Here is a 22,394-nt window from a genome sequence, read left to right as displayed (position 1 = left end):
CTTTAATTTGAATGGTGACTTTTTAGTAGTAGATATTGAACTTCCTAGTGTTAGGTTCAGCTGCATGTACCACTACAACCTCTCCATACCTTATCTCTCAACCCATCTTCTTCCCTTTTTAACTCCCTTTCCCTTTTCTCCCATACCCTTCTCAACTAATTAAATGTCTTCATTGCAAATAGTTAGTCAATTTAATCACATTCTTTAAAAATCTGTGCCGCAAACATTGGTCGATAATATAGGAAGAGAACTCACCGTACCTAACACAGTCGACTAAGAGTTTGACGATTGATGTAGTTCTAGCTAATTTTATTTATATTTTTAAAAATAAATAAAATAGATAGTTTACTATCCCCCTCTCTCTCTCTCTCTCTCAAAAAAGGAAAAAAAAAAAAAAACATAGAGAGAGAACCTTTCCAGAAGCTAAATTGTCAATTATCAAAACATATAGATACCTGGAAACTACTCAGCCTACAAAAAGAGAAAAAGGGCATGGGAGAGAGAGAGACCAAGACAAACATATATAGCATATTAATATTTTACTTAGAGAGTTAAAATAATAATAATATGACCAATCACAACAATACCAGTAGCTAGCTACAAAGGTATATAAAAAAAAACCCCCTCCAATGAGAGGCTTCTTTGAGAAGTTCCTTAAACAACACGGATCTTAGGCCTTGAGAAACCCCTCACTTTCTCTATTTAAGCAGCTCCATCCCCTCTATGCTCTTCTTTCATAAACCCACCTACAAATAACAGCAATATACCTTGGTGTTGCTTTCACATATTGATCACACATCCATCCCTTCCTAGCTTCTTGTGTTTTTATTGTTAATATATATATATAAATATCTCCTTTTTTTATATATATATATATACATACTTCTCTTATAATTTTCTTTTATTGGGTGTTAAGGGGATTATATTGGGTCTCTTAGAGGTTAAGCAATATGGGTGATTCTTCAATACTCAACCAGGGAGAGGAGAGCATAGAGTTGCCCCCTGGATTCAGATTCCACCCTACAGATGAGGAGATCATCACCCACTACCTCTCCCTCAAGGTCTTGAACCGCAACTTCAGCGCAATCGCCGTCGGAGAGGTGGATCTCAACAAGTGCGAGCCGTGGGATCTTCACAGTATGCTCTCTCTCTCTTTGTAACAGAAGCAGAAGCTTTAATTTAGAGCTTCTGCTTTTGCAGTTCTCGATTATTTTGTCTGTGATTTGAAACATAAGCCGCAGAAGCAGAAGTTAAGCCAAACAGGCAATTCTGATTTGCTTTGTTTTGTGATTGCTGTGTGCAGCCAAGGCTAAGTTGGGGGAGAAGGAATGGTACTTCTTTTGCCAGAGGGACAGGAAGTACCCAACTGGCACCAGAACCAACAGGGCCACAGAAGCTGGATACTGGAAGGCTACAGGCAAAGATAAAGAGATCTACAGGGGGAGAGGCAACTTGGTTGGCATGAAGAAGACCCTTGTGTTCTACAGAGGGAGAGCCCCCAAGGGTGAGAAAACCAACTGGGTCATGCATGAATATAGGCTTGAAGGGAAACTCCCCCACCCCAATCTCCCTAGATCCCTAAAGGTATTATATTACTTCTTCTTCTTTTTTTTACCTTTTTCTCTTTCTTTTAAAAAGAAAAGTTTTTGATAAATATCATATATTTATTTATATATATATAAGAGTCCTTTTCTTTTTGGCTGTTCAATGATTGGGCCATTACATCTATCAAAAATGGTTTTGTGTAAGGAATTTGAGTTGTATGATTGCAGGATGAATGGGTTGTGTCTAGGATCTTCCACAAGGCATCAGGGATAAAGAAACCGAGCCCTGTGCATGGACTCGAGAGGATCAACTCATTTGAGGGTGATTTGTTGGACTCGAGTGCATTGCCCCCTCTCATGGACCCCCTTTATAACTACAGTGCATCTCCCAGCATGGTAAACACCAACAACAACAACAACAACAGCAACATGGTTTTTGATCCCAAGGGGTTTCCTTCGACCGCTTCGTCGACCCCTTCGTTCCTCAACCCCGCCATGATAGGCCTCGACTATGCACAAAGCATGATCGGCAATTATCAACTGGGCTCAGGAATGAATCCAGCTGCGAATAACTCGGCGTTATACGCGCAGATGTTCAATAGCACTCCTTTGAGCTCCTACTTGCACCATGAGGAAGGTTTCGTCGCCGCTAACAACTACGACGTGTCGTCGGCGATAAGAAAGCACTGCAAGGTGGAGCAGCAGTCGAACCAGTCAGTGGTCAGCCCCTCGCGGGAGACGGGGCTCAGCACCGATCACAACACCACCGAGATCTCGTCCGTCGTCTCGAGGCAAAACTACGACGATCATCTCGACGGCCCTTCCTCGGCTTTGCCGGTTATGGACATAGATAGTATACTGAAGTACTGTATAAAATGATATTGATTGATTTATTCATGTGTTTGCTCCAATATATTAGTTAGAATATGTATGTTCCAAATATTAACCACAGAGAGAGAAGTGTTGCTAGATCTATGTGCACTGTTTTAATTATTTGTACATACACAGATCAAGGAAAATATTTGTTGAATGAGAACGAGTTGTGAGAACTAATGTACAAATTATATAATTCTCATCAAATTCAACTATGAGTGATCAAACTCCTAAACAAATCTCAATAGATATGTTTTTTGATTCTTTTTTTTTTTTTTTACTTCCAATTAATTAATTATTGCTTCAATGTCATGTCCCTCTCATCAAATCTACTTTTACACCCACCCAAAAAATAATTCAAGAACATGGCCAAAAACTTATCTTTCTTCTTATAGAAACCTCCTCTCATCCTTTTCCATTCATGTGATGCAATACATGCTCATGCGTATTATTTAATTATTTATTTATTTTGTAAATAAAATGGGGTAGTGTTTATGATGTGGAGTATTTAATTTGGATGTTCTAATAATAGCTTTAGTTTCCATTCAAAGCAAAGCGTTTACGTTTCATTTCATAACAAGCTCTCCCACCCTTTCTTCGTGCATCAAAACCCGGGAGAGAGGGAGAGAGAATATTCCCCTCCTGTTTGGGAATATTCCCTCCCACTCGCAATATGTATTTGTCACGTGCGAATTGATCTCTCCGGCCCGGCTCGGCTCGGCTCGGCTCGGCCCAATTAGCTGTGTATAAGTTTCAGAGCAATGCTATAGATACATCTCAAAGTGTGGTGTACATCTTATACTCATTTTATTCTAAAATTATTAATATTCTATTTGTCACATCAATTTTTTTAATTTTTTCTAAAAATTATTCGAATTTTTTATCAACTCTAGGATGAGCTGTGTACTAGTTTCAAAGTTGATGCTTTTGGTACAAAATTTACGGGGACCCCTCAACTAAATTACGCTTTGAAGGGGCTCCTTTCTGAAATTTATTTATTTATTTTATTTAGAATTTCTGAACTTTCAATTTTTATTTTGAGATTGGTTTAGTTAAATAAATTAAGAATTTTGTTGCGATTATTAGTGGCTTTATTAAATTTAATAATTTTAATTAGTTTTGGGAAAAGAAATTAGATTGATAAAGCTGAATTTTAACTTTGATTTTTTTAAAACTAAATAATTTTATCAATTTATTTGCAATTTATTAAATTTACTCACTTTTGGCAAATAAAACTAGACCGATTGATATGTGATTAGTAACTAATAGAATCATTAAATGTAATGAAATTTATAACTTTACTAAGTATGGTAATTCAATTAAAAAAAGTAGAAGTTGAGGCGGTCTAAATTAGAAAAATAAATAAATTTAACAAAAAGGCCTATTGTTAGTGAATCTTCATAATTTTTAATTTTTTGTTTTTTTTTTTTTTTGAGAAATGGATAGCGAACTATCTGCTTTATTTATTAGGAAAATGAATTAGGCTTACATAATGGAAGTGGCCAGAACCTCCTAAAAGGGGTCGGAAAAGGGCGATACAAAAGCTAAAAAAAAAAAAACCGACAAAAAAACGACAAATAAAACTAGCGAAAGAAAGTGGAAAATACAAAGCATAGATGTACGAACTCTCACTACAACGGCTGTTACTGCTACTGCTACTACTATGTCGTCCAATCAGCCATAAACAGTTTGATACGATCCAGAGCTCGTGTGGGGTTAGGTTGTTTCGCTCAGAAGAACATGTCATTTCTCTCGGTCCAAACTACCCACCAGATAGCTGAAAGAAGACTCAAAGCTTGTGATCTCTTCTGTGTGTCTGCTAGGCTGGAAGCTCTGGTCCAGAGTTCTTTAACCTCCGCCGGGGGTTCTAGTAAAATGTTCGGTCCGTCCGCTCGAATGAGCAGGTATCGAACAAATACACAGGAGGACATGAGGTGGTCGCAACTCTCCGTGTCGACAGTGCGGAACGCACAATATTGTTTTTCGAGCCAACCTTGTTTGTGTAACCTGTCAGTTTCTTTGATAATGTAAGACCCTATATATAATCTTCTCTGGAACTTACAATATCTATATATTAAGTTTTGCATCTAGAAACTTTTCCAAGGTTCTTGTTGGAAAGTGTTAGGCGAAAGTGTGAAAGAGTTTTTCTAATTTTTAATTAATTATATTGTAACTTTTTTTCTAAGCAAAGAAGTAATATAGGGCAGATAAATCGAGTTATATTTAACTCAATCCCACATAATTTTTTTAGCATAAACTTTAAATACCACGTCTATAATTTTACACCTTAATTTAGTATCCTGTGGTTTAAAGTGTTTTACTTTAGTACTCTGTGGTTTCATTTTTCTCTTTTCGTAAGCTCTTTCATTAACATTTTGTTAAATTATATACAAAAAATTTCAGATATCGCACCTAGATTTATCGAATATTTAGTTTAGTACATTTTAGTTTTAACTTTGTCACTAATTTAACGAAAAAAATTAGTAGAGATGATCATAAAAAGAAAAAAATAAAATAATTAGGGTACTAAATTAATATACTTTAAATTGCAGAATATTAAAATAAAAAAAGTGAAATCATAGGAGTGATATTTGAAGTTTTTGTAAAATAAATTAAGAATTTTGTTGCGATTATTAGTGATTTTATTAGAATGTGTAATTTGTATTGGAGCTGAGAACCGCTTATGTGACCGGGCAAATAAAAAAAAAAAAACCTCGATTGGTCGCCTGCGGCGTTCCGTTCGGGAGGACTCCTCCGGGTATGGACGCGAGCTTGCAGTAGCCCCCAGTTTTTTATTACATATTTTATTATGTGCGCACATCACATTGGCGCATAAAATTATCGATTTTATTTTATACTTCAATATATAATAAATAATTATTATCAAATTTAATTTATAGGGTTATTTTTGAGACTCAATTTTTGTAAGAATTTTTTTGTGTCGATCCTGTTGAGATGCGAGTTTAATATCATTTTAATCTATCGTAGGATGTGTAGATCACATAGTTTAAGTTAAAAATTCAAATTAAAATTCGCGTCAAAGATCAAATTTTTGTGAGATTCATGACAAGATCTTTATAGTATACTTCGCAGGTGATACAGGATGCACGAATGCATGCACCGGGTGCAGACGAAAAGCTTCTCTTCCTCTCTTCAACCCCCACTTCCTCACTAGGGCATAAAAATAGTTAAGGGATATTGAGATGATGTGGATATAACAGGGCCAAGAGATAGATATTATCCATTTCTATAACTCGAGGATAAATCCATTATATGCTTCATTTTCATAAGACATTTGCTCTCCTTGATATTTCCCCTGTCATTAATTTAATCAACCATTATAATGGTTAGAATTAATTAATGGCGCGATTAGTGTGGAAAAGACATGGGATTTAGCTCTAAAAAAATATTCTTTAACATGATGCATCTCTGTAGTGTGATATCACCCTTTTGGCTTTGCCACCAAGTTGATAAGGTTTGGTAACTGGGAAGTTTCTAAACCTACCCTCTCTTCTTTGATATTTTATTGCTGTGACTGTGAATGTGTATATATGTGTGTGTCACTATGAAGACTCTGGAAACCCTAGATTTTGTATTTAATTAGTGTAAAATGTCTAAGGAGTTTTTTTTTTATAGAGATAAGTAGCATGCTATCTGTTTTGTTTATTTTATTTAGAAATAAACTTAGTTGAAAATATTAATCAACTAGGATTCGAACTTAAGATCTCGGGTACCAACTACCAAGCCCTTTGCTACTTGCGCCAGAGACGGTTAGTGTCTAAGGAGTTTGATTACAGTTTGTTCTCTAGTCTTAATCGTGCACCTGTAGGCTACAGTTCGGACATGGTCTTGAAAGCGATTGACGTGATCACCTGCAATGAATCCAAACTCTCCAAGAAACTCGTCACCTCTTGAACAAAGTTGAGATATTTTCGACCTGTTCTCAACGAATCTCGATCCAATTACTTCCTATTCATCGGCCACATATTTTCTTCTTCTTCTTTTTTACGGTATTACTACCAAATATATAGAGATTGTTTAATTAGAAATACTGTTCAAGTAGAGCTATTTGAAGAATCAGTAGTGACCCCTAATCCGCTTCTAGTTTCAAAAAAAGTAAAAGAAATTACAGTTGAGCTGTTAGTTTTTGTGGGTCCGGAAAGAATTTCTAGAATTTTGAATTTGAGAAGCCAACTAGGTAAGCGAAATAGTACGCGATTTGTCTCGTTCGCGACTACAATTGAAGGGCTATGTGGATCAACATTGAGCTGGAATGTGTATTTGAAAATGTTACGCCGCGTCTCTCCGCGTAATTCTCGATAATTAGCTATACATCGAGCATACGACGTCGTCGTTGAGGTCTATTCACGAACTTTTTTGCGTATATCATTCTCGCTGATCATTATTATTATCACCATAGTCTTACTGCATTAAATGCGATGATGATTTGTCCTCAGTATGAGGAGCCACCAAATTTATGCAAGCAATTTTGATTGGGTGTTGAACAATTTAATTAGGACAAAAATGTAGACAAAGGCTTTAGGGTTTAGCCTCTTGTGGATAGGATAAGCATGCACATCCTTTGTCTTTGTACAGGGTGGGCAACAGGAGTTTTGAGAAGGCACTCAAAGTCCCATACACATTTCATTGGTGGATTCCTCAAAAATAATTGTGTTTATGGGCTCAATGTGACATTTATATTTTGCTAGCTATGATATCCTTTAAGGATATTCCTGTGGAATCTACAGGAAATGATCAAAGTAGGAACTGGATCAGGTTCTGTTTAATGCAAATATATAAATAAGGTTGTGGTCTACTCTCTGAGTGTAAATTTAAGGACCAAATGAGGTTTTTTAATTAGGTAAAAACACCCATAACTTATCCCAACTAGCTAGGACCATTTTGAGTTTAAATAGCTTAGATATATATATATTTTTTTTGAGAGTAGCTACCCACGAAAAATTAGCTGAATATGCGAATCAATTAGGATTCGAACTCGGGACCTCGGATACCAGCCACCAAATTCTTTGCCACTTATGCTAGGAATAGTCGGTAAATAATTAGCTTAGATTTTAAAGTTAAAATAGCGTTGGCTAATCCAAATCAAACAAATTAAAATATTACGGTCTACAATCAAGATTCATAGTTTTTGTAAGTTCTATATGTTTTTACCTTTTTTATTAAGTAATAGATATGTCAAAAATGGATTTGGTAATTATGTTTATTGAGTTTCACAATCTAAACCCAAAACCTCTAGGATCACATCATCAGGTGTCAACCATTAATTCAGATGATCAAATAATTCACAGCAACCGCTGTTTAGACGAGTTTATTGTTAAAGGAGGTGCTATCTGAGAGATCAGGGATTCAGGGTATAAAACCCTGCGTATGTGTTTCATAAATAATGGATTTGAGCCATGCAGCTTCTCAGATAGTACATATAGAAATAGCTTATTTGGTTTCGAGGAAATGGTACTTACTACTTAGCATACTACTATTTTATTCATTTATTTTCAGAATAAACTTAACTGAAATTATAAAACTATTATAGGCTTTAAGATCGGGACCTCGGATACCAACTATAAAACTCTTTGCTATTTAGCCTAAAATGTGAAGCAACTTAGCCGGAGATATATTTTTTATTTTCTGCTAGGGTTATATAAGTTATATTTTCATAGACTCACTAAACAAATAAAATAAGTTTATTATATTTTATCTCGTGTATAATACAATTTTTTTTTCGTAATTTTCAACAAAACCAATTGGTTCTACTAGAAACATCACCCTCACAGCCAAAAAATAAAAAAAAATAAAAATGGAGGGATCGATCTGATTGGGCCGCTATCAATAGTGTGCAACTGCGAAGGATATCCATCCAATAGTCTGGGCCCAACGGTCAAAATTTCAAATCGAAATGGCCCAATAAGAGGGCCATAATGGCCCATTACATTTCTCAAATCTCCTCGTTTGCTCTTCTTAACCCTCCCTCCGAGTCCCCGACGCAACGCCATTAACGAAGGGGGAACGAAGACGTAGTTTGAAAAACCCTAGAAACCATAAAAGAGAGTGGGACTAAGAGCGATCACCATGGCGAGCACCTCATCCTCCTATGCGCTCCACGACCCCTCCGCCCCCCCGGTGCCGCCGCAAGATGAACCGCGCGGCGGCGGGCCGGGGCCGGCGCCGGCGCCGGCGACGGCGACGCTTCTGGTGCGGCACCTCCCGGAGGCGATACCGGACGAGATGCTTTCTCGCCTCTTCTCCCACTACGGCGCTTCCTCTGTGCGACCCTGCGCCGGTGGAAGGTACCACCTACCCCCGAACCCTCGATTATTGATTCCATTGCTTTGATTTCTACCTGGATGCGACGTAAGCTCATGGTGATTGTTGTTGTTGTTGTTGTTAATTTGTATTGTCTCAAAATGTGTCATGTGTTGATGCTGATGATGGAGTAAACGTAGGCCTCTTCTTCTTTTTCTTGATTACATTTATTTGATTTGTATCAAAGATGTGCCATATTTTGATTGCGGTAATGATGCTGCGTGGGATTCTTTGTTCTAAATTGCATTTATTTGATTTGTTTCAAGAATTGTTAGATAATTAGTGGTGGTTATGCTGCTACACTGTCGTCTTCTTCTTCTTGATTTCATTTATTTGATTTGCATCAACATGCCAGCTGTTGGTGATAATCCTGCCAAGGTACATTGCTTCCTGCTCCACCTCCTCCCTTGATTTTTTTTTTTTTTTTTTCACTTCTATCAAAATGTGTCGGTGATAATGGTGCTATTTAAGCTGCTGCCGCTTCTTCTTCTCCTACTTCTTTTTCTTCCTTTTCTTCTTGGTCTTATTGATTTATTGATTTGATTTACATCAAGATTTGCCATTGTGATGGTGATAGTGATGCTATATCTTGGGATTCTTTGTTCTTGATTTCATTTCTTTGAGATGTGTTATATTCTGATGGTGATAATTGTGTTAACTAGGCTTCATATATTTAATTTGTAAAGAAGATGTGCTTATGTAGTTATCTGTTCTTCTGGAATTCGTTAGCTTAAGAGTTCTTCATTTTTCGGGGCATTGATGGTGATAATGGTACAAAATTCTAGAACTTTCTAATTTCCTGACAGTTATTTTTTTATTTTTTTTTTAAATTGCGGGCATTGATGGTGATAACAGTGTTTCCTAGCATTATCATCTCTGTAGAGCAACCTAAGAAGCAACTTTGTTACTCATTCTTGTTATTCATGTCTCTGTATATCTGCCCTTCCCTACTGTTTGGGATTGCCTTTTCTCCTTTTCTCTTTTCAGGTTGAGGAATTGTGCATTTGTGGATTTTAAGGATGAAATGTTAGCTAATCAAGCGCTGTCACAATTGAACAGGCATGTATACTACGCAGCTAAGATTCAATATTTCAACTATTCATTGCTTACTTTTTTTGGGAAGCCTATATGCAACCTGCCATAGTACCCAAGAGAAGCACAATGTCCAGGGTTTGAACCCTGGACCTTAAAGTCTCCGATGAAAATATATACGCCAGCTGGACTATGAGATGCGTGTATCCACATTTGATTACTACTGATTCAAAATCTGAAATATATGGATTTTTGATAAACTGGGTTTGTTTTAATTGTTCTGTTAGGGCGATTTTATTCGCTATTAAGCTTCCAATAAACGCAACTTTTAGTTGTTTCTTCCATCTAATGTATTTTTTATATTTGGCCCTTGTTGGCTGATGTGATTTTCAGGTTGAGATTTATATAAGGGTATTTGATAAACTGGGTTTCCTTTTAATTATTACATTAGGGCAATTTTTTTCACTGTTAAGCTCGACATATCTGATGAATGCCATTTATAGCTGTTTCTTACGTCTAATAATTTTGTTCTTTTTTCCCTTTGGCTCTTTCTTGTTGGCTGAGGTGATTCTCAGATTGAGGTTTCTTGGTAAAGTTTTAATTGTCGAGAGAGCAAACCAAGGAAATTTGAAGAACTCAAATCAACATCAACACCATCAAGATCAATTGGTGAAAGGCTCATCTCATCCACCAATCTCCCTTCTAAAAGACTCCAGTAAAAACACAAATAACTTGACACATGGGGGTGAACCAATTGCTCCAAGGCTTGGTGTGGACTACTCATTTCCTCCTCATCTTGAGTACGACATCATTTCATCAGTCATGGAAAGTCATTTATCATGCTTAATATTGAAAAAAATTGATTGATTCAACCATACTCTGTTAGAGCTTTTTAGAATTTTAATATTTCCTCAAGTTTGTATTGCCTGTTAAACAGATTAAAACATAAAGCCATCAGAAGCAACTTGAGAAAGGGATTTATAGGAAGTTTCTTACCTACTACTAAGTTATTGTCGTAATCTAAAATTCATTTGAGAGCTGAAATGGGTTAAGGGGCTACATAATTTGGTTGATGAGGAGCACTTTTATTTGTTTGGAGCTGAACTTCTTTATTGTTTTATTTAGAAATGAAAACTCAATTACATTGTTTGGTTCGAATGGCTTGTCTTTTGTCGTAGTTTGACTTGGATTTAGTCCTATATCAGTATGTATTAGTAACATATTTGGTCTCTAAATATTCCTCTCGATCACTGATGGATTGCCTCTTATACCTGTGAGGTTTCCAAAATGTAGGTTTTAGATATAAGTACATTAGAGTCACAATGTTGTAAATGATGTATTAAGAAGTTCCGACTTAGATATTTTTGTCTCATCTGGCAAATGTCGTTCTTTTACAGGTATGAATACCCACCTCCTGATGGGAACATATTGACCAACATTGTGAATGCCCTAATTGCTGTTCCTCGTTTTTATACACAGGTTGTAGATGGTTTATGCCTTTACCATCTTTTATCTTTCTGTGTACAACTATAAATGAAAAATTGTGTGAACAGTTTTGATCGCTTAATGCTATTTAAATTATTTACATGGAACGTTGTCATAATCTTGGCAGGTTTTGCATTTGATGAACAAAATGAACATTCCAGCTCCATTTCGCATGGCTTTACCAACTCCACCTCTGCCACCGCAAGTGCCTGCGCCTCCACCACCGCCACCACCCCCCAGTTCTACAAAACCTCAGTTGACTGATCTTTCAAGTGATGAATCTGAGATGGAGTCCTCAGATGTACTCATCTATTACCTGTAGTTTCTCTTTTGAGTACTGCTCGGGGTACCTCAGGATATACTTTGATAGTTCAATGTGCACTCTATCAGTTATCCTTGCAGTTAATTAGATTAGATATCCATCTTAAATGTAGAACTTGACTAGTGAACTGCACTCTGTGGAATCTTTTGGGGTGATCAAAGCAGTTCTCTTCTATATGTGGTCCTGTTACATTCCTTTTCTTTCTATTTATTACCAATGAGTCCTTTGACATGCTTATCGCATTTGATTTTACCAGGAAGATCGTGATGATACCAGTAGAAGAAAGCGTGCCAAGCGAGAAGCCATCGTGGGGCCTGCAGTTGATAAAGGAGTAGCACATGAAGCTGTAGGGCTGAAACCTGCTATGTTGGTTCCGAAAGAGGTTCTGAAAATAAAAAAGAAAAACCCAGTGCTACAGGTTTGTCATTTTCATTTTCTCCTGTTTCATTGTTGAAACAAGGTTGATCACTTAATCGTTTGCTCACAAATGGTGACTGAGTAATTCTCTGCAGATAAAAATTGGCTCGAAGCCAATGCAGAAGGAAATTGCTGAACATGAGAACAACACCAAAGAGTTGGCAAGAGAAGAAGAACACTTGCAACAAAAGCATTTTGCAACACCTCAAGAAATTGAGAGTGGGAAATTGCCCCCGGAGGAAATATTATCTCTTCCAATGTTCAAGGTATCAGAAATTCTTCTGATTTTGATGTCTCTCTTAGCCATAGCCATATGTTTTTGGTAAGTTCCTATGAAAAAGTGGGTGAACCCCATCAGGAGAGACATTTTGTGCTTGCTGCAGTTTATTCTACTTAATATGATAAGCATATCCTTTGAATATCTTACCTTTGTGAATTCTCCTCCCTATAAGGTGGACTTAATAATGTTTTTTTCATCCTAGCTGTAGTAAGAGATCAACTATAGATTTGGTTCATCTCTAAAAAAATTTGTATTAATTTGTTTATAAATATATCATCTATGTATGTACACATACATGTAAGTATATGTGCATTGAATAATTTTATGATTTATATGTATATGTATGTTTTGTACTATGACCATAGTGTTTTGTTTTTCTTTCTTGTATCTGTTGAATCGACATATACATACACAAGCTTACATGCTTTATTGGTTGATGTTCTTTTCTTATAATTCATCTGCTAAATGGTTTACGAAGAGTAAAATTCAGCATTGAAGTGATAATAGTATTTCGGTGAAATTTGGATTGGCATATTATGATTGCTTTAAGTGACTTCTTAAATGATCTAAATTATTTGTCCGGTCTGCGGCTTTGACAACAAAGTGCTCTTAATTTGCAGAATTACACTCCTGGGAATCCTGCTGCTGTTCTCTACATCAAGAATTTGGCGAAGGATGTCGTTCCAGATGACTTTTATTTTATTTTTGGCAAGTATTCATATATATTTGAAGCAAGCTCAGTAGAGTGAAATACCATTTAATAAATAAGCAGCAAGTTATTTTATAAACCTAAATTAACTGCTCTCGTTTCAATATTGCCATTTTTTGCAATTATTTGTACATTTGTTCTGGTTAAAGCTATCTTTTAGTGGTGCCTTTCAGGGTCACTTTTTGAAAGTGTTGATGCTGCTCGATCTGGTTTGCATATTAAGTTAATGCAGGTCAGATATACTTATTAATGTTTTATTGTCTTGCTCTCTGCTTTATCACTTAGTTGCAAAAGCTTATTTTAAATTTACAGCTAGCTGCTAAAATCAGTTGCTTCATTTTGTTTATTTTTTTCCCATCTGCTTAGCTAGACTGTCTAATGGTTCTTATCTAGGTTTCGTTTGTCTCCCTCTCTTTTTTTGATTCATGATTTAACATCAATTGATGTATTTCTCCTCTTCCTCTTCTTACTAATTGTTTATATTTATACACTGGTGCTGTGCAATCTTCCTGGTCATTGGCTTGCGGAGCTTAGTAGTTCTCCTCTTTATGCCTGTGATATTAGGACCTGATCTGTAAAGAAAGTTTATTTGCCTTCATTTCTTGGGAATTTTTATGATTTGATATCAATTCTCTTGAGTTCTGGGTGTCATTCCTGTTAACTTTTAGTGCATATTCATGCTTATGTCCTCATGAAATTGTTATGGTGAATGCTGAAGGGAAGTTGAGAAATTTGTCAGAGAAAATGCTTATCTAAAGAGGTAATTATTATGCTGTCAAACCACCCAGATAGTCCTTAAAAGCCGAGACCTGGTGCCTGAGGAACTAAATGAGTGCTTAGGACTCAGGTTAATAGAAAACTTATTGTATCTTGTTTCTTCTCTCAAGTATGTTAATAGTCATATTATCATGCCATCACATTATGAGAAGAAGAAGAAGAAGAAGAAGAAGAAGAAGAAGGGAGAAAGAGTATCTTGTTTCTTCTCCTAAGTATGTTAGTAATCATATTATCATGCCATCACATTATGGGAAGAAGAAGAAGAAGAATGGAGATTATGGTGAAACTGTTGTCAAATAGTTTCCCTTTTCCTAAAGATTCCCTTTAGCAGAGATGATGTGACTAATTAAGTATCTGACATTTGAGAATGCAATTTATTGTTTCCGTTTAATTTTGTGCATAGAGATTGAGGAAGCCTATAGAGTATAGACTGTCAAAGGGTCATTGGTTGTGAGATTATTTTATCTTCTTATGTGATGGCACATTAGTTTGGAGGACCTATGTTTTGTGAACAATTTAACCAAATCCAAGGGTAGGCTTAAGAGGGAGAAACAACAAAAGCATCATGTACACTACCTATTCAATTGCTTATAGTCCAGGTTGCTGTGCACACTTCAGGAACTCTTCAGAAAACATCTCCTCAACACCCATTTAGAAGTTTATCCTCAATATGAATTTTGTTTCAAATCTCATCTTAGCATCCGTTCATTGTATGGACTAGTCTACTGGAATAGGCTTTGGTGTCCTACTTAGTTCCATAACGTTTTGATTCTGGTTGTTGTAGCAGGGTAAACTTGTATTTATCAGATCAACTTATCATGACACATTACTTCTCTTTCCTTTTTTTTTCTCTCCTTTTTTTGGATAAAAGCCTTCCCATGCTTGTATGCGAGATTATAACTGGATGGCTTATGAATATGAGAGAAGACTGATGCTAATTTTTTTGGAATTTGTTGTTTGTCTGATGATCCTGATTAAATAATATGTAAATATCTCTGTTTCTTATATTTATTTGATCTTTATATAACAGGAAGGACGAATGAGAGGTCAAGCATTTGTGACTTTTCCATCTGTCGATCTTGCTCAGCATGCGTTGGTTTGTCTATCTTTATTTTTTTAAAATTTTTAGGGCCGCTGAAAATTTAGTTATAAACTATTTGCAAAATTAAGTTCATGTATGATGTTGCTTTTATTTTTTAATATCTGGGCCTATTTTGAGAATATGTAGGCCAAAAAAAACATCTGCTTTGATGCTTTGGAGGGCCCACAAATTTCAAAAGCAGCCCAAAAAAAAGCATCTTTTATGCTTTGGAGTGCTCCCCTCAAATGCTTTTAAATGATGATAGGAACTGCCACTGGAGAAGCATCATGCCGGAGAGGCATTCTTCTCTGTTATGAAGCGTTTGAGGGGAGCTCTCAAGCACTTTTGGAAATTCTTTTGGGGCCATCGAACACATAAAAGCTGGTGTGTTCCAAATAGGCCTGAGTCTGCGAAGCAGCTCTATTTCTATCCGAACTGTTTTACCTAAGTTATTTTTGGGGAAAACAAAAAAAAAGAAAGTGAAAAAGATAGGCTCGAAAGTGGGGAGCAGAGAATCTGCATTTATTACTCTGCAGTACTTTAGATACGATAATTATGTTCTTCACCTTTAATCTTTTATTTTAGAATAATGAGCATTGCTCATAATAATCAATTACTCTCTTTTGCAGAATCTAGCTAATGGATATGTATTCAAAGGCAAGGCAATGATCATCCAGTTTGGTCGCAATCCTGTCGCTGGCAAAGCTACCTAAATGGGGATTTTGTTGTAGACCATCGGTAACCTTGGGATGGAAATTTTGATCGATCCAAAAATTCTCACAGCTCTTCAATGTCCAATAAAGATTGGTATGGTTTTTTCATTTTAAAAAAATAATGATGTGTATAGTGTGCATTCATGAGGGTCATTTATTTTATGGGCACTTCTGATGAAACACCCATATAATAGGGCTACACATGTCGACCTCATGCAATAATGCATGCATAGTGGCCACAAGGTGCTTCATCTAGGTTCCTATGAGCTGTGCTAGAACTTCAATAACCAGATTTTGCATCAAATTTGTTCATTAAAATTTGAACGAGTCGTTAAACCAGCGATTGGTCTTGCTCAGGATTTTGTATCCTCTGAATGGAATATGCACGAACTATTGTTTCTGCTTTTCTGAGGAAGTTTTTAATCATCTATTAAAAGCTCATTTCGAAGTGCAAATTATCATTAGTTACTTTCTAATATTGCTGAATCGATTAGTCATTTTTGTTCAATTTGGCCTTTGGTTTTTGTGGTGATTTTTGACATATTCTTCTGCTTTTGTGTTGATAAGCTATGTGGACTCGTTCGCCATATTTTGAAGTCCAGCAACTACAATCCATGCAGTGGAGCTCTGCTGCCGCAATGAGATGGTTAATCGTGCGCGCGCCCTAGTTTTGTTCTACCCAGGAAGAGGACAAAGTCAGTTGGAACCGAGGTGGGTAAAGAAAGGTACGCACTTGTAGATTGCAAATTTATCTCTAGGGTAAACTGCACCACCAGTCCATCAACTCTTAGCCCCGTTTCATTTTGGTCCTCAACTTTCAAGTTCAATGACCGCGGCTTTGAACTCTTATTAAAATATTTGGCACATCTACTGTTAGATGGCAAATTATTGCTTACAACCAATACATGTGTACATATTTGTATACTTAATTATCGACTCTGTACTATCATATTATTTCTACATTGCCGTTTGTAGATTTACAATCGATTTTTCTATTTAGAAATTAGAGTATTGAATTGAAAGTATGAGATGAAAGAAGGATAGATGAATTTATGGTGCACAAACATACCGGGAACATTTTCCAAAGTATAATAAAGCATGTGAACGACGGAAAAAAGAATAAAGAAGCACCTGATACATTGGGTGATCCGTGTGCTTATATAATGATTATTAGTGAAGTGATGCGGCCATGCTACGCAGCATAAGATTTAAATTTATATTCATAATTAAAATTTGATATTTTAAAGTTAAATATAAATATTAGATTAGATATGGCAATGACATGATGGGATGTAATTTCAATAAAATAGAGTTTGAGAAAAAAAAAGAAAAAAAAAGTTAGGGACAAAAGTTAAAGAAAAAAAGAAGAAAAGTTTGAAACCAGCGGTGGAATATCCTGCTGAATAAGATAAAATTAGATTTTATATTTTAGATTATATTTATGTATTAAGCTAGTGGGTTTGGATCGTGCGATATAACAGTTTGACATGGGCAAATCCGTATGCTAGGGTGGGTGCACCGATGATGTGGCGCACGAGGTGCACTCTAATAAAATTTATCACGATAGCAGAATAAAAGCAAAAGCGAAATAAGAATAAAGCTAAAGACACTTGGTCCTCTTTATTCCTTTCCTCACGCATAGGAGTAAAAAGAGCCATTTACAAAAATATGTATGGGGTGGGTTTTTCAAATTATTCATAACGCGGAATTTATTATTATGTTAGGCATTCGATCTTATTAGGTAAGCTACACTTTTTTCTTTTTTGGTTTACTTTTTAAAAAAAAAAACCTGAAAAATTGTAGGCTGTGACTATCGGATACTAAAGTAAAATTTCTTTGGAATGTCGGGAAAAAAGAAGANTTTTTTTTTCAAGATTCATCAGCTAAAAAATCAAAAGTTAAGGGAAGTGTAAGTAACAAAATTAAAGTTGAGTGAGCTATTTCACAGTGGTTGGTCTATAGTTAGGAGGGTTCATATGGTAGTGCTATTGAATACGCGAAGCAGAAGAGGAGCCCAAAGCTGCATGCGTCCATGGTATATTTTCCTTTTTTTATTTTCATTAACAGAAAATTTATTATTAAGTTCGAATTTTGGTATCCAAGTTTTCTATATTAGTTCGAATTATTTCCGTTGGGTTTACTTTTTAAAAAAACAAACCTGAAAAATTGTAGGCTGTGACTATCGGATACTAAAGTAAAATTTCTTTGGAATGTCGGGAAAAAAGAAGAGTTACAACTATATTTTTTAGCTTTTTCATTACAAAATAAGCAATATATAAGTATTAAAATTGCTGGTACATTATCGATCAACTCACACTTTATTGCACATAATAATTTATACTTGTGAAAAATAAGAACACCAAACAAGATTAGGCAAAATTTCGAATCATATTTAGTTTGGGTGCACAAAGTACACCTTAGATGTTTTCATAAATAAGAGAAAGAAGGAAAAAAAAGAAAGAAATAAAGCTGGATTTTTTCATGATTAGGGAGAAGAAAAGACCAAAAAAAAAAAAAAGCAAACTACTTCCATGAATAAGGGAAAGGATAAAATGATTAAAAGAAAAAAGGCTAAATATTTTCGCGAGCTATAGAGAAGAAAAGAATGACAAGAAGTTAAAAAAAATTTCACGAGCAATGGAAAGAAGAAAAGAATAAGAAGAAGCTAATTTTTTTCACGAACAAGAAAGCGAAGTAAAGAATAACAGAGCTGAATGTTTTCACGAAACACAAGGGAAAGAAGAAAAGAATAAAACAAAGCAGCGAAGATAAGAAAAGAATAAAACAAAGCAGGGAAGAGAAGAAAAGAACAAAAAATAAATTAAGCACTTGGCATGCATGTGTGCTAATTAACATTCAATACTCTGCTTCCCTGTAGGAGCTGTGCAGAGAAAAATAACATATAGCTACACATAAGAACTTGCACGTACGTGGCAATGGCGGAGGGGCTCGTATTCGAATTGGTGAAGGAAGTGCTCGACAAGCTGGGCTCTGCTCTCTGGAACGAAATCGGGCTGCTGCGGAGCTTCAAGGACGATGTAAAGGATCTCGAAAGAAAACTTTTGAAGATCCAAGCGGTGCTTCTCGACGCTGAGGAGCGAAGCAACGCTGAGAAGGAGAACCACACTCTGCGCATCTGGCTGAGCGAACTGAAGGGTGCCGCTTACGACATCGACGACCTGCTGGACGAGATCCGGACGCAAGCGGTTCTCTGGAAACAACAGCGCCAGGTGCGGAATCAAAACCAGCTAGCTAGAAAGGTATGTGATCAATTCCTGTCCTGCGCTAATCCAATACATTTGAAGTCTAAGTTCAAGATGGCGCATAGAATGAAAGCGCTCAGAGAAAAGATCGATAACATCGCGAAACAGAGGGATGCTTTTGGTCTCGTCGAAGCTGGCCCTCGTCGGCAGGCTGAGTTCAAGCGCCCTGAGACATTCTCGCTCGTCGACGAAAAGACAATAGTAGGGAGAGATGGTGATAAAGAGGAAATTGTGAAGCTTCTCCTAGAGACTAACAGCGATCACGACGTGTCGGTCATTCCGATCGTGGGATTGGGGGGTCTGGGGAAGACGACGATCGCTCAGCTGGCCTTCAATGACGGGCGGGTTAAGGGCGAGCTGGTTACGGGCCAGCAGCGCTTTGATCTACGGGTGTGGGTCTGCGTGTCTACCGATTTCGACATGAAGACGATTGCAAAGCCGGTGATATCTGCAGCTGGAGAGAATTGTGCTCTTGATAACTCGGATGCCGTCGCCAGTTGCCTTGTCAGGATCTTTAGCCAGAAGAGATTTTTGCTGGTGCTGGATGATGTATGGAACGAAGATCAGGAAAAGTGGGAGAAATTGAAGGTCTTATTTAAGGATGGCAAGAAGGGAAGTAAAATCTTAGTAACCACGCGAAGTGAGAAGGTCTCCGAGATAATGAAAACAACCGAACAACCACACCGCCTGAAAGGCTTATCAGATGCTGATTGTTGGACATTGTTCAAAAGACGGGCATTCAAGGAAGGGGAAGAGAACGACTATCCGAGCTTGGTTGAAATCGGAAAGCAGATAGTTAAGAAGTGCGGCGGTGTGCCTTTAGCAGCAAATGCTTTAGGAAGTATGATGCGCTTTAAGAGCAGGACGGAGGATGCATGGTCCGCTATGAGAGATAGCGAAACATGGAGGTTGGAAGAACAAGGAACTATTTTACCATCATTGAAATTGAGCTACATTCAGATGCCGTCGGCTTTGAAGCAGTGCTTTGCTTACTGCTCCATATTCCCCAAAGACTACACAATTAAGAAAGATGACTTGATCCGGCAATGGATTGCTTTAGGCTTCATTTCATCGCATGAAACATGGACTTCGATGGAAGTTATTGGGAATGAGTACTTTAAGGATCTATTATGGATGTCTTTCCTTCAAGACATGCGGGAAACTAGAGGAGAGGTTACCTGCCGTATGCATGATTTAGTGCACGACCTCGCACAATCTGTGGCAAAAGAAGAAGTTGCAGTTATAGGTGCAGAAGAGTCAGCAAGGATCCCAGAAGATTGCCGCTATGCATCAATTCACAGTCGTTTCATGCCACAGGTTTCAATTACCGTAATGCGAAGGTTGCGAACTCTTCAATTTAGGGAATCTGGTTCACCTATTATGAATTTTTATAGCGAGGCAAAATGCTTACGCCTGCTAGATTTACATGGTTCCAAAATTCCTATGCTGCCAAGCTCAATCGGTAAGTTGAAACTCTTAAGATACCTCAACCTTTCATCGACCAATATACAAGAACTGCCTGAACCAATTACCAGCCTCTGCAACTTGCAAACCTTGAATCTTTCATGGTGCCGCGAGATCCGTATATTACCCAAATCTCTAGGAAGGCTTACGAATTTGCGGATTTTAGATTTAAGCGAGTGCAGGTCTCTGACAATACTTGACTCCATTAGCAACCTTCAGAATTTGCACGCACTAAATTTGAGTTCGTGCAAAAAGGCGATATCACTTGAACCTATATGTCACCTCAAAAACCTGCATTACCTAGACCTATCACATCTAGATTCTTTTGCAGCATTACCTGAATCCATTGGGAGCCTTCAAAACTTGCGTATTCTGGACCTTTCTAACTGCTCTTCTCTAGAATCATTACCCTCATCGTTATGTGATCTCAAAAACCTGCATGACTTAAACCTATACTGTCTAAATTCTTTGGTGACATTACCTGAATCCATTGGAAGCCTTCAAAACTTGCGTATTCTGAACCTTTCTGGGTGCTATTCCCTACTACCATTACCCTCATCGTCAAGTGATCTTCTGCATTTAGAGAAACTCGACATCAGTGGTTGTGAAAAATTATGTGAGCTGCCTAAAATGATCCAAAAGCTGACCAAACTTAGAGTCTTGCTAAACAACAATTGCTCGGAATTGAAGGGCATGCCTCGAGGGATCGGCAAGTTAGTTAGCTTGCAGAAATTACCGGTTTTTGTGGTTGGCAAGCAAGACCGCGTCGAACACTGTGCTAGCATTTCTGAGCTAGAGCACTTGAAGCTTGTCGACGAGCTGTGGATCAAGGGTCTCGAAAATGTAACGAGTCCGGTTGATGCCAAGGCTGCAAATTTGATAGAGAAGAACCTGCGGTCTTTGAAGTTGGTATGGAACGTTTTAAGTGCGGAAGAAGGCACGGATAGTACTGTACAACCGGCGGAAGAGATGGAAACCGTGCTAGAAAATCTTCAACCACATCAAAAGCTAGAGAAATTGGAAATACAAGGCTATGGAGGCGGGAAGTTTCCTAGCTGGATGATGAATAGGATTGGCTCGTGCCTCCCAAATCTCGTTGAAATCAAACTTGATAATATTCCTGTATGCAGCTCACTCCCGCCGCTGGGGCAACTCCCTTTTCTTGAACGACTATATATGGAAAATATGCCCGCAGTAACAAATTTGGGCGGGGGCGGCGTAGGTAAGTTCCCTGCCCTGACGAGCCTTGACTTGTGCTCCATGCCAATGCTGCGAGAATGGGTGACGGTAATGACGGTGGATGACGAAGAAGGCAGGCGAGAGCGAGTTCCCCTTTTTCCGTGTCTCGCTAACTTGATTCTATATGAATGTCCTCAGTTCAGCCCAGAGCCTTGCCTCCCGGCGTCGGTTGCGTATCTGGCCATTCACAGAACAAGCAAGGAGAATCTNCGGTGTTTAGCGTGCCCTCAAACATCTCGTGGAAAATGTTCATGATATCGTCCTTAAGAGTATCCCAAAAGCTTTGGTAGAAGCACAGAGGGAACCCATCTGGCCCTGGCGCCTTATCACGTCCTAGCTGGAAAACAGCCTGTTTCACTTCTTCAACACCGAAAGGTCTCGTAATGTGCGTATGGTTACTAGAGTCGACCCGCCTTGTTGAAAAGAGCTCACTCCAATCTCCAAAAGAGGATGGTGCCCAGTCTTCAGGGGTGAAGAGATTCTTAAACTTCTGTAAGATTAACTTCTGCTTCTCGCCTTCCGATTGATACACCCTTCCTTCTTCATCTAGAGTGTCAATTCTATTCGTTCTTTTGTGGCCGTTGGCTACGGCATGGAAGAATTTGGTATTGCTATCACCTTCCCGTAGCCAATGTTGTTTCGCTCTGCTTTTCCATAGCACTTCCTCGTCTTTAAGCACCGCGGCAAGTTTTGTCTTAAGCTCATCCCTCGTAACGGCTAACTCCTGGGTTAAAAGATTCGTTTCTTTCTCTTTGTCGATGTTCTGAATGTCTTCCAAGAGTTTGTTCTTAACTCGTCTAATGCTATAGAATTCGTGGGTACACCATTGTATAATTCTTCTACGGCAGTGTCTCAATTTTGCGGTGAAAGTTAG

The 22,394-nt window shown here is 37.6% G+C and overlaps 4 protein-coding genes across 4 annotated transcripts in view; all 4 read left to right on the top strand.

Moving 5' to 3' along the window:
- Positions 646-2,613, top strand: LOC109708457 (NAC domain-containing protein 92-like). Its single transcript, XM_020230209.1, has 3 exons — positions 646-1,137; positions 1,304-1,584; positions 1,773-2,613. The coding sequence occupies exons 1-3, from the start codon at positions 951-953 to the stop codon at positions 2,421-2,423; spliced, it is 1,119 nt and encodes a 372-aa protein (XP_020085798.1). The 5' UTR covers positions 646-950; the 3' UTR covers positions 2,424-2,613.
- On the top strand, positions 8,405-16,514 carry LOC109709531 (U11/U12 small nuclear ribonucleoprotein 65 kDa protein). The gene is made up of 12 exons (XM_020231812.1): positions 8,405-8,722; positions 9,726-9,797; positions 10,346-10,570; positions 11,168-11,249; positions 11,383-11,556; positions 11,834-11,995; positions 12,090-12,260; positions 12,895-12,982; positions 13,157-13,215; positions 14,791-14,856; positions 15,471-15,648; positions 16,122-16,514. Exons 1-11 carry the CDS (start codon positions 8,505-8,507, stop codon positions 15,552-15,554), a joined length of 1,401 nt encoding a protein of 466 aa, XP_020087401.1. The 5' UTR covers positions 8,405-8,504; the 3' UTR covers positions 15,555-15,648; positions 16,122-16,514.
- The window catches only part of LOC109709116 (putative disease resistance protein RGA4), a 94,449-nt gene continuing 88,687 nt past the window's right edge, over positions 16,633-22,394 (top strand). The window contains exons 1-2 of the mRNA XM_020231185.1: positions 16,633-17,295; positions 17,503-17,589. The gene's annotated coding sequence lies outside the window, so the exon portion shown is untranslated. The remainder of the gene's footprint in view (positions 17,296-17,502; positions 17,590-22,394) is intronic.
- Positions 17,667-21,775, top strand: LOC109709118 (disease resistance protein RGA2-like). The gene has a single exon (XM_020231187.1). The coding sequence runs from the start codon at positions 18,491-18,493 to the stop codon at positions 21,773-21,775; it is 3,285 nt and encodes a 1,094-aa protein (XP_020086776.1). The 5' UTR covers positions 17,667-18,490.

Source organism: Ananas comosus, linkage group 4, assembly GCF_001540865.1.
Source record: "Ananas comosus cultivar F153 linkage group 4, ASM154086v1, whole genome shotgun sequence".
NCBI lineage: Eukaryota > Viridiplantae > Streptophyta > Magnoliopsida > Poales > Bromeliaceae > Ananas > Ananas comosus.
The sequence above is the reverse complement of the archived record's forward strand: the minus strand, read 5'-3'. Positions and strand labels throughout refer to the sequence as shown.